At 42.9% G+C, this 16510-nt stretch overlaps 1 protein-coding gene across 2 annotated transcripts in view; it reads right to left on the bottom strand.

Moving 5' to 3' along the window:
* Positions 1-730: 730 nt before the first annotated feature.
* Positions 731-16510, bottom strand: part of ARSJ (arylsulfatase family member J) — a 50704-nt gene continuing 34924 nt past the window's right edge. For both annotated transcript variants that reach the window (XM_032109975.1, XM_032109974.1), the window contains exon 2: positions 731-3285. In XM_032109975.1, the coding sequence (XP_031965866.1) occupies positions 1884-3285 (1402 nt within the window). In that variant the 3' untranslated portion in view covers positions 731-1883. The remainder of the gene's footprint in view (positions 3286-16510) is intronic.

Here is a 16510-nt window from a genome sequence, read left to right as displayed (position 1 = left end):
ACACTTTTGCAGATACACACCATCCTTCTATAATTATTATTTACATGCAATTATCCAAGAAGTCCATTCTGTGTTCTCCACAGCATATTCATTGCAGAAGTAACTCTAAGAGCGGCCTGACTGGTTTCTGTGTTTTGTTAATGGCAGCTTTACTTTGCTCTACAGCTTTAAGTATGCAGTTTGCTGGGTTTTGGCAGTATATACCTGCAGTTAGTTGCCTTTTGAAAAGGTCAGGAGGTGCTGGAGTGCTGGACAGTTGGATTTCATTCAGATTTCTGTGCGCACTTATTTTAGGAATGCTCAATTTTTCAATCATAATCCATTTATGTAACTTCTGAGTCAAGAGACACACTGCAGAAAAGCAGGCTTATTTGAAATTTTACCAAAACACATTATAGCCAATCAACAAATGAATCATCAATTTTACTTAACATAATTCATCTTGAAGCCTGTATGTGTGTGTGCATTTTATCAATTACCACAGATGACCAGGAACGTGCAGCCAGTCCATGCATTCATCATCCATGCAGACACCGTGGAAAAGGGCAAACTTTGAAGCATGTCTCAAATGATACATGTATTGGGAGAAGAAATTCTGTTTCAGAAGCAAAATGTCATAAAACATCCCTGCACCAAAAATAATAGTAATAAAACAGCTTACTTGAGTTTGTTTAAAATAAACTAGGCCAGAATTGCTATCTTGGATGAAAAAAGAGGCAGACTACTTTTATGAATGCCATAAAAATAAACTATTTTAATAGGTACATAAATAAAAGGTTTAAAGTAGTATTTTTCCCCCAAACATCAAGATGGCCTACCTTCTGTAAAGAAACTGAACAATATTCATGTGACTCCTAAATTAAATAAACCCTTTGTTACATTCAAAACCACTGGAGGCAAATACATAATGCAGTGACGCACCTGAATTGTTCTCCTTCCTCATCCTAGCAGTGTATACAGTATTTCCTTGGTTTACAGTACTCTGAGGATATGGATCTGTTAAATAAACTCCGAATGACAGGATGGAAATAAAATTTTAAAAATCGAAGTTGAAAGAACCCAAACAACCCTGGCACCCACAGGGGTACCTTGCATCAGGCAGGAAGTTTTAATGGAAGAGAAATAAGGATTTGCTGTAAAATAAATTATATCTTTTACATATTGTTGTATAGTTATCTTAAAATGTTTAAATATTACATTCACTTTGGCAATGTGTTTTTGTCTGTGCCTGTAATAAATTACACGTGGTGTGTGCTCGCTGGTCATGAGTTTTACTGCAAATGGGGGGGAGCTCAGCACATCTAGGAACTGTTAGAAATATTTCAGGTTTATTTAAAATGGACAAAATCTAATTTAAAGCAGCCTTTCCTCCTATCGTGCCCCCCTCTCCAGCACCTCTAGAAAGTTACCCTGATGGCTTCAGTTTTTGCTGTGTTGTATCAAAACGTGTCACAGGTTGATGACTAACACTTACTGACCCACAGAAGTTCTCAGGTTTTGTTTTTCCTTTCTCCCTCTGAACCATCTGTCAGTTTGAGAACATCTGCCATTAACATCTCCATGCTCTCCAAAGATTCCATCTAATTAAGGCAAGGAACCATCATTTGTCCATAAAAGCTAAGTTTCCTGAAACAAGATGTTATCGCTGTTGTTATCTGGAATGTGTCGGTGATGGGTGAGGACCACTCATCCTCTGGAGGAGAAAGTCTGTCACATGGTCACTCAGAGTGTTAAGGTACCTTGTGCTGGTGAAATCAGAAACAAAATTAAAAGATGACAACTTTCATCCATAGTGCAGAACTGGAATTTCTAGTCTATTCCATCAGAAGTTCAAGAAGTTGGGCCAGGCTAACTCAGACCTGGCCAAGGAGCCTGTTTAGAGTTTACCCACCAGCAAGACGTGACCGGCAATGAAACGACTGCCCCTTTTTCTGATTTGCTTTTTTCTTGTTCTTGCTCTTCTTCTGCTTATTCGCACCTTTGCTTTTATCTGATTTCTTTTTCTTTTCATCCTCCTTAAACCACGGCCCCCAGACTCCTCCGTTGAGCTTGGGGTTACTGCGAGGGTCCTTGGGCGGGTAGCGGACAGGCACCGCTGTCTTGTTGAACTGCGAGAGCCTCCGCAGCAGCTGCTTCACCACCTCTGGGTGCCTGGCAGACAGGTCCACGCGCTCATAGGGGTCGGCCGTGATGTTGAAGAGCCACACGGTTTTCCCGGCTGACCAGGAGACGCGCTCGTTGTGCCAGCGGTTGGGACCCGCGTTGCTGAAGGCCTGTGGAGGCACCCAGTCGCTGTATCCCGGGTTTCCCGTCAGCAGTTTCCAGTGATTCACTCTGATGGCAGACTGGATGGCAGTGTTCCAGATGCCATAGCCAGCGGCCCAGGAGCCGTTCTTGGCTTTGGTGTAGATCGGGTCGATGTTGTGCAGGATGTCCACCCGCGGGGAACGCCTGCCCTCGCTGATGGTCTCCCACACATCGTAGCCGTCCAGCTGGATGTCTTCATCGATCTGCCCCTCCGCCAGGGTGATCAGCGTGGGGAACCAGTCCGTGATGTGCACCAGCTCCTTGCACACAGATCCTTTGTTTTTCAGAAGGGGGCTGTGCACAAACCCAACAGCGCGGATACCTCCTTCCCAATAGGTGCCTTTGCTTCCTCGGAGAGGCCAGTTACTGCCTCCGGCCATTGGCTGCCCACCGTTATCAGAAGAATAAATGATAATGCTGTTCTCGTAGTAGCCATACTTCCTCAGAGCCAGGGTCACGTTATTTATGGCCTCATCCAAGCAGGCCAGCATGGCTGCGTATCGCCGCCTATTGATGTTGTTTATCGAGCGGTAATGTTCAAAATACCTGCCCGGTGCCTGAAGAGGCGAATGGACAGCTTGGTAGGCAATATACAGGAATATGGGTTTCCTGGGGTTATGAGAAGCCAGGATCTGCTGCACTTTCTGCGTGTACATCTGTGTGGAGTAGATGCCATTGTCATGGTCCCAGGCGGCGTTGTCGTTCTCATACAGGTCGTAGCCGCATATCCCGGGGCTGTCGCACTTGAAGTGGGTGTAGTAGTCGCCGCTGCCCAGGAGCGAGCCGAAGAAGGAGTCGAACCCCCTCTGCGTGGGCATGCATTCCCTGCGGTAGAAGCCCAGGTGCCACTTGCCCACCATGTGAGTGGAGTACCCGACCTCCTTGAGCTTCTGAGGTAGCGTGACGTTATCCAGAGGTAAGCAGTTGGGCTGCGTCGGCCGGATGATGGAGTGCTGCAGCCCCGTGTGGATCTGGTACCTGGAGGCGGGAGGAGACAGGCATCAGGCTGGTGGAGGAAATGCTCAGGTGCAGGGACACCCTAATCCTAACAGAAAATATTCCTATGCCTGCCACAGCCTTCTCTGTGCCTGTGTGTGCTGCTTTCAAAGACCAGCCTGGTCACACTATTAAATCTTTCCTCGTCTCACTGCTGCATGAAACGTTTCCCCCCATGATCTGAGCTACTCAAAATACCTACAAATACAGGAGCACAGGTACTTTGAGGCGCCCTTTCTTCCTCCACATGTATCCATTTAACAATGACTATAGAAAATTACGTGGATAAATAGAATTTTTACAGTGCCTCGTAACTCGCTAACGGTGAACGTATCTACAGCATATAAAAATGCTGGGCTTTGAGTGTGTAAGAGCAGTATGTTTAAAGGATGGGATAATAAATTCTGCAGTGCAGTACAGGCTATGTGTAAAGAATACATATGGCCTCCATATGATTAGAAAATGAATCCAGCATGGGCAGCAGTAAGTATCAAAAATCAAGGGCCGATATATTTATATCAGTTTGTCACTAAAGAATAGACTGTAACAGCAGATACTAAACCAAAGACAACTTCTCCCTGAGTGTGAGAATAGGCTCCATTCTCAGCCATGCATAGAACAGCCAGGTCCACCAATACTGCGTATCTCCCCCAAAACCAGTTTTTATTAATTTGTGGTTGCAGGAGTTGGGGCTTCTTGACATATTCTGCTGGTGTTGTCAATCTGATTGGCCTCCTGAGCTATCTAGAAAATTAAAACCATTAGGCTCTGCCTGTCCATAAATAACTTAAAGTCTGCTTTCATATGAGGGCTTCCTGGCCAAGATCTTCGAAGGCGCCATAGCTGTCTTTAATGGCTGGCAACCTGTAAGGATTGTGTAACTCCCATTTAATTCTGGAGCTAATTTCCACGGAACCAGAAGCTCCGGCCTCACTAATTGCCTGCAGAAGCTCTGGGTGTTGTGCTGCTCTGGACCCAGCGTGCTGCAGCGCTGCTGCTGTGCTCTGCCCCCGCTGGCCCCTCGGCACAGCATTGTCTCTGGGCAGGCTGGGGACCTGGAGCCCTGCCACCCAATTGTCCCCAAACTCACAGGCTGGTGCTGACAACGCAGGAGATGCTGCAGGAGAGAGTTAAAGCACACCCTGAAAATTATGGGTTTCTGGGATCTACACTTTGCTTTTGTAAAAGAAATGTCATGCACACACAAGTCCCACGTCCTTCCCAGGGTTCAGCTGCAATAATCTCCTCTTAAAACAGGTAAACTACAACTAGGAAAGCCATGCAGTGCCTCATACTGGAGCTCATTCCGTGTTTGGGACTACTGAGGGAACTATGTCCACAAGGCATTTCATTTCCTTCCCCTTCTCTTTTCTCTGCCTTGTTAAATCCTTTCAGTAAATTCCCATTTTTTGATCCAACTGGAAAAGTCCTTGTCTCCATCCGGCTGTTTTAGTCAATGGTTTCTGCTTTCTTAACTCTGACAGCCTCCTCGAACACAAGGTCAGCCTCCAGTCCCAGCTGGGCAGTTTCTCCCCTAATAAGCTAATTTTGCTGGAGGTCAGGATTTTCTCTAAAGGGATCCTGTTGTGACAGAGACCCTTCCACCCTTCTCCTCTAGAAACTGAGAAACTGGGCCTGAGGGGAACAGGACACAGAATGTGCAAAACACTGCAAACCAATTTGCCTCTTGGCAATGCCTGCACAGAAAGCATGATAGTCCCACAATGTTAATTCCCATCACGAATTCCTAAAGCACCATGCAGATTCCCCAGCGAGGGCTTTTCAATTAGAGATTGAAGCACGAAATTCCTACACTGTTAATCTGACAAATATCGAACCAAAAAATATCAAGAATTGGCCTCAGTCATACAGGCATTCAGCAGTGCATCCTGTTTCAGCAGTGCCCTCAGGAAGTTATTCAATATGCTGGCAACAATGCACATATAACATATATCCATCTATATGCACATACATTCCCTGCTGCTGCCCTTTTGCAGGAGACTTTGGTGTGTTTCCCAGATGTGTGTGTGTCTGTGTGCTATTTTTGGCATGGCTGTGCTTCAGAATATACCTATAGGCACACAGACAAAGAGACACATTTTTATACTCAAATGTGTAAAAAGGGATCTGCAAACCAATACATTTAAAGTCAAAATATTTCAAGTGTAGAAATGCTTCAAAGAGATATCAACCTCTGATTTCAGAAGATTGTTCACCATTACAAAAATGGTCAAGATTTGTTCACTTTTCTGCATGACGTGCCTTTCTAATTGATCCATGATGTTGCCAATATTTCTTTTTCAGTGAAAGTATTTCATTTTCAAGGGACTTGCAGAGCATTTATAGGAAAGCAAAGTAATCTGAGCAGAAAACAGGGATGATATGGAAGCAAATGGCATTAATAGCAACAGGAAGTGTGTCTCAAAAAGACTGTTTTGAAACTGTTCTTAGACTGTGCAAGAGGGAAAAAAAACTGACCCAGGCAAAACATAAAGGGATTAAGAGGCAGATGCTGATTTTGGGGGAATTCTCTAGCAGAGAAAGTCATGAGCTTACCAACTGCCATGAAACCTCTGTGAGATACATCCTATAGGTTTCATATTGCTTCCATTTTTTAGAATAAATAGGTTGACTTTAATCCCAGATGCAGAAAGCAAATTAGGACTATGAACAGTCTGGAATTCATTATTACAATTTCAGCACTACTAACCAGTGAAATCTAAGCAAATGCTGAGAGGCCACAGAATCTAATTTCATTGTTTTTTAGACTTTGACCTTCATGGGCATTATTTACATAAAAGCAATAAACTGGTTAGAGTCTGTATAAAGAGTAGGGGTTCAAGACTTGGGAATACTTTATATGCATGTGCTGTGCTCTCCTTCTCCCTACTCCTCTGAGTTTCTGGATCACAGGTGTCTCCTTTAGAATACATGAAATCTGAAATTTGAAGAACAAGGAACTAAGTAAAATTTGTGCGAAATGTTCAGCCAATAAGACGCACATCGAAAATTAATTTCTCCTTGCTACACAGGGATGGCTCTTTGTGCATTTTCCACTCTTGTTTTTTTTTCCTGGTGTGTTATTCAGATGTTCACAGTAAACCTACTGTGATAAGTGTTGCAGCCAAGGCAGCTGCTTGGTGCTGGCTCACTGACACACTGAGCTGTTTTCTTGTTTGTAGGGGAAACTTTAAAGCAACGGCCTCCCTCTGGGAGCATCCTTATGACTTCATAGCCCTTTGCCTCTTGGATGCTCAGAGAAATATTTCAGAGGATTTTTTAAATAAATAAATAAATAAGCAGATTATGAGTTCCTGAGTATGAGTTCATGACACGAGCTCCCTTCCTGTTTTAGTTTAGAGTGACACAAAGCTCAGACAGTGGCTTTCACGTCGCTCCTACCTCCAGTCTCAAGGTGTAGAGACCATTAAGTTGCTGAAGGTCAACTGTACATTGAAGTGCCGGAGTGTTATGGATGTAAAGCACCACGGGCACACTGGAGTCAATGAGATCTGAGCCTGAGGAATGTGCCAACAGTGGGAGGCTTCACTTCCCCCTTCTGATGCCCTCAGAACTGAATTAGTTTCCAGCTCTCATCCGCAGAGCAGGAGATCGGTGACAGAATCTGTGCACGTTTTCACTGCTATTCCCCCGCAGCAGAGAGCAGGACTGAAGGTCTGTGGAGGGGAAGAGATTCTCCTGGCACGCCTCACATCCCCTACGCAGCCTCACACATATGTAGGCCAAACCAGCTTTCCTTAAAAAATCTTTCCCTAAGGAGTTTTCTATTGAGTGTTTTCCCCCTTAACTTCAGGGTGGGTTCTGCACTGAGGAAGAAGCTGGGATGTTTCTAATTTCATAATGAGCATGTACAACACTATTGATTTCAAGCTCTCACAATTTTTCAATACTGCATTAATTGTCTTCAAACTGAGATTCTTTTAAGGCTCACTGAAGATTAACAAAGAAGCTCAGTTGGAAGTTTCTAATTTCAGGAACTTTTGCTTGCATAGCTCTAGTTATTACATGTGGAAAATGTATTTTTATTATGCTTGCTAGCTCAGGATATGTTGAAAAAAATTTTAATTTTTAAAATAATAAACTCTAGTCTAGGATTTAGAAAAGAATATTTTAAATAAAAACCCCACATGTGCCAGGAGTTGCACAGAGAGTGACAGCACTGAGGTCTGCGTGCTACATAAATCAAAAGGATCATTATTGACGATTGTGCATTTTCTTGTTAAAAATAATAAAATACAAGGAGATACCAGTCTAGAACGTAGATTTAGGGGTCACTAAAGAACAGTCTATGACACCTTACCTGAAACTACTTGTATAACACAACAGCTAAAATAGAGGAATTCCAGGTGAGTTAAAAATGGAGAAATCTGTGATCTTGGGGGCTCCCAGTTCTCAGAGGTCCAACTTACTGACGAGAAGGATCCCAACATTCTATTTGTCACCAGCAAATCATCAGAAGTAGGACGCAATCACCAGTAGGAGAAAACAGACACAATGTTTTATAGCAGACTCAGGCTTTAGCATGGAGCCCACAGGGTCTACATGTTTGGAAAAAGCTGTTCTTTTGGGCAGGGATGTTCACTCTCAGTCACCTCAAAGTTGTTCTGAGTTCTGTAAGGTGCTTGTGAGGGAAACAGGAGATGTTCAGAAGCTCTTCTGCTTTCAGTCTTACACACAGGCTGGTGAAGAGCAGGGCAGGGGGATGCCAATCATGGGCATGTTGGATATGGACCAGTGTGAAAAAATCACACAAAAATGACTCTGCAGCAGAAATATCTGCCATAAAAACGAAATGTTTCATGCTGATTATGCTGAGGTTTTTAAACCTAAACTCAGAGTAAAGCTGGAGAAGGGGTGGGTTGATCCAGGAGACACTGGGGCAGAGCGTAGAGCTGAGCTGATTTAAATGAGATGCATATAAAGCCATCACAGCCTGACATGACTTGCTTCCAAGCCATCAGCAAGTGCTGGTCCCTTCAGACTGATGACAACAAAGTCAGAGTGAGTAGCCACAATGCTTCTCTCTCACTGCTATTAAGTCAATTTGCTGAGAAGCAAAATGTCTCCTAAATGTTCATGTCCTTCTTATTTCCATTCTTTTCCTAAGAGACTGATGACAAGTCTTGACTTTGCTGATTTCCAACTGCCAAGCTCCCACGTGAGCCAAAGCAGACAGTGGCACCTCGGCACTCCTTAAGGAAGCACATTTGAGTCTCTGCTCTGGATAGGAGCATGTTAAACTACGCCCCATCTATCCCATTCCTTCAGTGTTTACAATCTATGGCAACTGTGTATGACCCCATGGGATACACTTCTAAATGCCAGCATAGAAGTTTTCATGCAACATAGTCTGCTCAGAGCCTATCCCAAGGAGCCCTGAGCCTACACTATGTAAGTGCATAGTTCAGCTTTCAAAAATAGCAGAAAAAGACAGTTTTCTATATTGAATCTATCATTCATTATCTATCACTTAACCATTTTTATCTTCTGGCTGATGACTTGGGAATTTTGGTGAAGGTGGGTTATGAGTGTAAATGGATCAGAGAAGAAAATGCAACATTAAAGACTAAATGCAAACTCCAAACCTTCACAGACTTTCACTGTGTCAGCCCACACAAATCAAACCTGAAGTGTTCACTCAGACATACACACACACTCATTTCATCCTCAGCTCTATCCCTTGAATTTTTATGTGCTTATAAATCAGAGCAGAAGAAGTATCTACTTCTAAACCAAGTGTTTACATAAAAAAATCTAACTCACATTATTTACTGTTTTATCACTCTGGCAATGCTATTGCAAATATGTCATTTGGAAGATTCTGTATCTTGCCCTACTTTCAAGTTTTTCATTGTCGTTTTAAATCAGTTAAGGCTCTTCCATCAAATTCAGGAAAAGAAAAATAAAGTAGCAATTTACTTGCAGAGTAATAATGTTACCAGTTTTGTTCCATGACCTTTTCCCAAGGACCCACAGGAGTTGATGTATCCTTGTTTAACCAAATGCGATTTGGATTTTGATCTCAAAATGAACTCAACCCCAGAATCATTTCAAAATTCTGATCTCACACCAGCGCTGCCATTTGGTCATTTAAATAATGTCCTTACACCCCAATATTATTTATCCTGTGAAAGGGATTTTTATCACCTGACACCGAGAAATGCTTGGAAACTGGGGAGCCACGCCACAAAATGCTGTTCTCCATAGCTCTATATTTCAACAACTTTGCATCTCCAGGATATGCACCAGATCCCCTCTCTTTTATCTTCCCAACTCCTGCAGATGCAACTGGCACCCCAGGAGTGAGGCAGAGCTCAGCGAACAGTGGGAAAGCAACTGTTGTCTCCAGAGTTGTGAGCTTTAAAGGAAAAATATCTGACTACGGGACCAAGCTGGGAGGGAAAAGAAACAGAAACCTTCATCTGCATTTCCTTGGGGTTACTCTGCCTGGTTCCAGAAGCTTGAACTTTAAATCACCCTCCACATTAAGCTACAATTAGTATTTTCATACACTAATTCCGATTTTCTACAAAACATTATTAAACTGGCAGCCTATCTGCTACTGACCTTTCCTATCACTGAGGCAATTTATCTGCTCCAATGGGAGGACAGCAAGGATAAGGGAGAATGTGGGAACTGGCAGCAGCTGGAACGCACATGTGTATATGCAGCTATTGTTTTTTTTGCTCCCAGTTTGCTGCAGCTGTGGAAACAGAGCCCAACGTTTCCAGCTTTATCACTGTAATTCATTTAGGAAAAAGGGGGAAAATGTGTGATTGCATAATCGGTGCTCGCGGTTTCATGTCTACATGGGAGTGACATGGAAAGAAAACAATTCGACTAAATGCTTTGCATGCCAACCACAAATTCAGACCTCACCACCAAATTCTGGGCTCTCAGCAACAACAGATCCCAGCGGATATGACACCTAATCACCACGTTACAAGGGAAAGAAACCTAAAACGACTCTGTGATTAGTTAGAGATGAATTTTTAGTCCTGCTTTGGTCATTTTTGCAGGAGAAAAAAACAGAGGAAAAGGAGATAAATGGAGTTTAAAAAGTGCACGCTGAAGAATCCCCCCCTCGGGTACTCCCAAAGTGAGGCTGGAGCAGGACCAGCATGCCTGCTGGACAGGGACACGGCACATACCAGTTTGTAAAGCAGAGATGCCTTCATTCCAGCCTCTGCTCTCTGCTGTGCTGGGGAGAACAGCGCGCCAGAGTCTCCTAACATCCCAGATTAGTCACTGTTACAGACAGGGCAAAACTTCAAGGTGTCTCATTCTGTCTAAAAGAATATATTAATTGCTAATAACACAGGCGTTTTTATGTGACCGAAAATAAAAACCTGCCATGTACATGTGTGAAATATTTTCCACCTAATTCTGTGACAGTTTAGGAAAGCTGGTTCATCTTCATACAGGAAGAATTTATTCAGTGACTGCACCTAAGGGATGTGAAAGATATTTATTATATGGTTGCCTTTCATAAGAAGACATCTCTCATAAAAATGGCATACTTGATGGCAGCCCTTAAGGTAGCAGCCAAACAGTTATTGTCTTACATTACTCTCTAATTAAAGTACTCATTTTGAGCATTTAGTACCATTTCTGAATTAAAACTGTCCTTATCTATTATTCATACATCCAGCACTTAGAGCCTGTATCAACCCAAATGCTGTAAAATGACCTTGAATTGACAGCAAGGACGACTGAGGGCACAATGACAAGATGTAAAATACAGGTTAACAACTACCACATGATGGGCTTATATGGCATCATTTGAGAGAGTTAATTGCTTTATAATCAAAGAACATCATGACATTGAAAAAAAAATTAGGACTATGTTCTTCATGCTTCAGAGCCATCTGAAGTGTTTTAGATACCTTCACAAGATGCAAGCTGTGTGACAGCTGTGATTTTTTATTAACCACTGAACAACTACATAAACACACCATTTCTGAGTGTGACATTGGAGAACATCGTAGTTCCACTTCTTTAGTGAGCGTAAGTGTATCACAGGCCATTCAGTTTCTTTTGAATCCTTGGATAAGTTTTAAAGACAGCAATTTAAAATGAGAGATAAATTATTATTGTGAGAGTATGATGATCAAGTGGTAACACCCACAGCCTCCCTTTAGTATTGATAATAGAAATATTATCCAGCTCTGTGAGATGCTGCTCTCAAGCTCAACTGTCTCCAAGATTCTATTACAGGACAGAGAACAGATTCTGCACCCCTTAATCAATATGTACCGATTTAAATAAAAGGATAATTCCATCAATTTCAACTGAATACGCTTCTACATAAATTTTTGCTCAGAGTCATCAAAGTATCAAAATGAGTCTATGAATTAATGCATCAAACTCCTTTTTTTCATGTGGAGGTTCATTGGGAAATGCTGATTAATTAAGAAATATTTGTGGATGATTATTTCTGTTTCATCTCAACTTTGTTATTCTATTTGTTCTCACTTAATGCATTCTATCACATAACATCATTTTAAAACGTGTACATGTGCATCAAAAGGAAATTATTATCTCTTCCTTCATCCCTGGTGTATCGCACAGCAAACCAAGACAGCAGGATACCTGGTGTAGGTCTTTAGAGTTTAATTATGCATTTCAACCAGTGGCATTTGATTCTGCTGCATATGAAATGATAAGGTGTTACTCAGTACTGAGTGTGTCATTCACTTAAGCAACCTAAGTTTAAGTTTTACAGAGTCTGCAGTGCCCACACAGACCCCTCTTGTTTAAGGTCTCGTTCTTGGCAGCGAGAGAGTGATGCCCATTACTGCTGTCCCTACAGGTATCCTGAGACAGACACCACCCACAATTTCTTCATGGCACCCCAGAGTAATTTTCCCAGAAAAGCTACAGCCCTGATAATATGAAGAACAGCTTTATGGGGACAAAAAAAGACCCATTTTGACTCTTCAACAATATTGCTGGTTTTCTGGGCTGACACGTTCTAGCAACAGCAGTGGCACTGAATCATTAGGAAGAGGAATAACATTGCCTTGAAAGGGAGGGAGGGCTGGGAGCCAAGAGATGCTGTCTTCTGGGTTCTGCACAGTTTTCAGCCTGAGCATCCCCACTGACCTCCAGTTCTTTTGTCCTTCTGACACTTTGATACCAGTTTCTGAGTTTTTTGTGTTGCTCATCCCTTTGAGCAGGAATGGAGCTATGTCTGTCGCACAACACAGCTAAAGCTCAAAATGGGCTTTTTAGTCCTGATAGAAGATGTGGCAGGATGCAAATGAGCCTCACCCTGATGCTAAACCAGTTTGTAACTGGACCTGTTAAAATACAGTGCTTACAGGCACCTACTTATTTACAGTGATTGCCAGCAGTTATGTATGAGTTCTGTCACATATTGCTGGCTACTGGATTTTCTTTCTACTGCCTGATTCACCTGAGAAATATATTAAAATCCCTTTCTCAGAACTGACCACAACATGCAAGTTCGGTTTTGATCGAGACAAATGCACTGTGTACGGTTTCTAAAGAAATAATGGATTAAGATAATGAGGTATTGCATTAACCTGGGTCCCAGATGACAGGTTCTTGACTGACAACATGGGGAAATGGAACATCTTTGTTTACTCACAGGGGAGATTCCACATAGAAAAGAACTGCTTTCACTGCCAGTATCTGAGTGGATGTAGGTGTGCTGTTGTAGCACAAGGAGAAAGAGTGGAGAGCAGCGTTGCAGGGCTGTCAGTCAGTTCTGTGACAATTTTTAACTACCACATCAGAGATAGTACACACTGTATAGTACAGCATTAAAAAGTGAAGTAAAATGTCTGCATTCAAAGCACCATACGTTGGAACTCAAAAGGAACAAAGCAACTTCAGGAGGTACGTGACCAGCTCACTACAACCCATGGTTGGAAAAGACCTCTAGGATTGAGTCCAACCAGTGACCTGAAAATGCCAATTCCACCACTAAACCATGTCCCTGAGTGCCACATCTACATGTCTTTTAAATCTCTCAGGGGTGGTGACTTGAGCTTCAGGTGGTTCCAGAGCCTGACAATCCTTTGGGTGAAGAAATTTCTCCTACTATCCAACCTAAGCCTCCCCTCAGCACCACTTGAGGCCCCTCCCTCTTGTCCCGTCACTAACGGTACTTGATGAAGCTCTGTGGTACATCACAGGGAGGTCTCTGCTCCTGAAGCAATGGATTTGAGTTGCTACCTTTGCCCCCTGCCCAAATTAGGCAAGGGCTAGGAGAAATGTAAGGCTGCTCTGTGGAGCAGCAATGCAATGGAATTGGAGAACTCTCCGTGTCACATTTGATGGTTGCAAGACACCATGGCACGGACAGTGCGAAGCCCCCTCGCACCACCCTGCTGCATTTCTCCCTCTCCCTCAGCCTCCCACAGCAGAGAAGGGAACAAACTGGAGTTAATATGGGACAGAGGTTAACAGCACATCTGTTTCTAGGCCACTGTGCAATGAATAATGAAGAGATTTGGAAAAATGCTTTTTTATTTCCCTCCTAAATCCGGCTTAGCAAAACAAGTAGTGCTCTCTTGGATGTCACTGCCGCACTCCCTAATCTCTCCTTACTCTCATTCACACTGCTCCTCACTCACATCTTGCTTTGCTGCTTGCATTGAGGCAGTGTCCAAAAGCCTCACAGGAACTGGGGCTGTGGTGCAACATCCCTGGAAATAAAACGGAGCATAAAATAGAGGAGGGAATGGAAACAGGTGCCCTCTCGCTGCTGGTCCAACAAAAATCTAGAAACAGAGTCTCTTACATGTCTAGCAACTATGTATAAAAGCAGACAAAGCGTAAATAAAATATTTGCTATAAAATGTTAATGTATTAATGAAGCTGTGCCTTATTTAAGATGCTAGTAGGTGATTTTGATCCCAGACAAAATACCACAAAAATGACTCATGTAATGGAGTGAGCTGGGTAAGAGTAAGTGAGGTGTAAATGGGACACACACAAAGTTTTGGCAGTGTGTGCTCAACATATCCAACAGCTCCTAACACATTAATGGAACCTAGGTAGAGATAACATCAGCACCGTATGCTGCCTTCTGTGGGGCTCTCTCCCCCCCGTCTGAAAACATGTATTTAATAGAGTGATATCAGCATCACATACCCTGTGAGAAGGGATTTAAGGACAAACACCCCCTGGAAAATGAAGATTACACTTTAAAGATTAAAAATAAAATTCTGATTCTTTGAGAAACACTAGTTGTTCAGGAGAAAGGGAAACACATTTAGCATTTATCAGTGTGTGATTCATTAAACAGCTACAGAGCTCTGACTTGCGAAGATCCCTTTGTATGGATAGAGCTTCTACACCTGCTTAAATTCCTTGCAGACATATGAGCTTTCTTGAATGGGATGGATTTAAACAACTGGCTGTTCTTGAACTAATGTTTAAGCGCACTTCCAAAGGAATTTTAGAAATCACTCTGTATTTTTTACAGCTAAAGACACAAATAGGGATTCTCAAAAAGGTCCCTAAATCTCCATGAAATCAATAAAAGTTACAGGAACTAACAAAAGACCACTGATTCCCTATCTGCATTATTAAGCTTCCCTTAAAAAAAATCTGGTCCTTCAAGATGAAAAGGACATGCTCTGTTTTCTCAGAGGTGCCAAACTACAATTATCATCATCACAGAAAAGCAGCTCCTACATATTTGGTCTCCAACCCCAGGGCTTCTGGAGGGAGCCAAGCATTAGTTGGAAAACATGACAGCAAGATCATAACCCATCCATCCTTCTGAAGCACAATTAACTATGTGGAACATTACTCAATCAGTGGCAAGTAACTTGTGGCTTCCAAATCACTTATGTCCTGTCCAGGTTGTGAAATTATGGATTTCAGTGGTTAATAATCCTGGCAATAACATCAAAATTAACAAAATGGTGTACTGCCAAACAAAGCATCATCATTTAGAATCTGTTCTCGTTATTTTCAACATGGGGATAGAAATTCGGAAATTGTGGGGATTGTAAAGAGAAAAGTGGGAAGGAGAAGAGATAAGAATCAGGCATGCTTTGCATCTGTCTTGAGTGAGGAAGCTAAATATTTCTTTCCTCTTCAGGAGACAGGAGGGTTAAGGGAGGAACAAATGAGCCCCACAGCAATTTGCTGACATTGTGTAGCAGCATCTGTGCTGCCACACCACAGAGAGGTGACGAGTGGTGACACCACCACAGAGCAGTGTCTGTGTTCAGGGCATGGGAACATGTCAGGAACACTGCTGGAACTACATCACATCTGCTCAGCTTTGTCTGCAGGAGACTTTGCCATTCCCTAAACAAATCTGCGGGGTGTAGCTCCAATGGGTCACACAGGAGACAAGGAGCCAGAGGAAGCTGAGAACCCTCCAAGGAGCCTGTCAGCTCACTGGGTGACAACATTCTTATCTCTATTGTCCCATTTGTGACAGCAGTGTATAACTTGTCCCACCAAACATAAATCAACATCCCTGTGTACAGTTGTACAATTTATACACAGTAAGTCATTGCCAAATTTGCAAATATTGTCAGAGCACTGGCAGATCACCTCACCAGGTTTCTCACAGGAGTGGGTGCACACTATAAAACACATTTTCAACTTGTTCTACCAACGCGCCCCTGCAACTTAACCACGCTGCCCTGGTTCTTCACAAACTCTCCCAGTTGGCTTGTTCAATATTCAGCACTTAATATATTCTGAATTCTGGTAATCTGGTTGCGTGACTGCAAAATTCCTCAACAGTCCATTTCATGCCCAGCTTTTCGTGAGCCATGCTCGATAAACTGCAGGACCGACTTCTTTGCTATTGTGTTAAAGTCAAGCATCTGATTCTCAAACCCAGGCTTAAGCCTGTGTGTTCAAAATTAAAATGCAGGGGAGGTGGCTAAAGAGTCAGCAGCAGCAGAATGGGAGAGCAGCAAAAGGTCTACAAAGCCTCTGCTTGCATTCCTTGGGAGCTAAGATTCTGGGTTAAATATGCATTCTGGCTCTGACCTGGAAGTTTCTCCCGAATTTCTCATATAATCTACTTCATCAAGAGGGAAGCAGTGCTGATGGCCACCTGGGGGAAATGCAGCCACGTCTCCCAGTAAGGATGGTGACTGCCGCACCACGCTAGGGAGAAAGGAGATGAAAGAAAGAAGGGAAAGATGAAAAATCCATAAAAACCACATTAGAATCAAAGTGG

The sequence above is a fragment of the Corvus moneduloides genome, chromosome 5 (assembly GCF_009650955.1).
Source record: "Corvus moneduloides isolate bCorMon1 chromosome 5, bCorMon1.pri, whole genome shotgun sequence".
NCBI lineage: Eukaryota > Metazoa > Chordata > Aves > Passeriformes > Corvidae > Corvus > Corvus moneduloides.
Note: the sequence above shows the minus strand (reverse complement) of the source record. Positions and strands in the feature narration are given on the sequence as shown.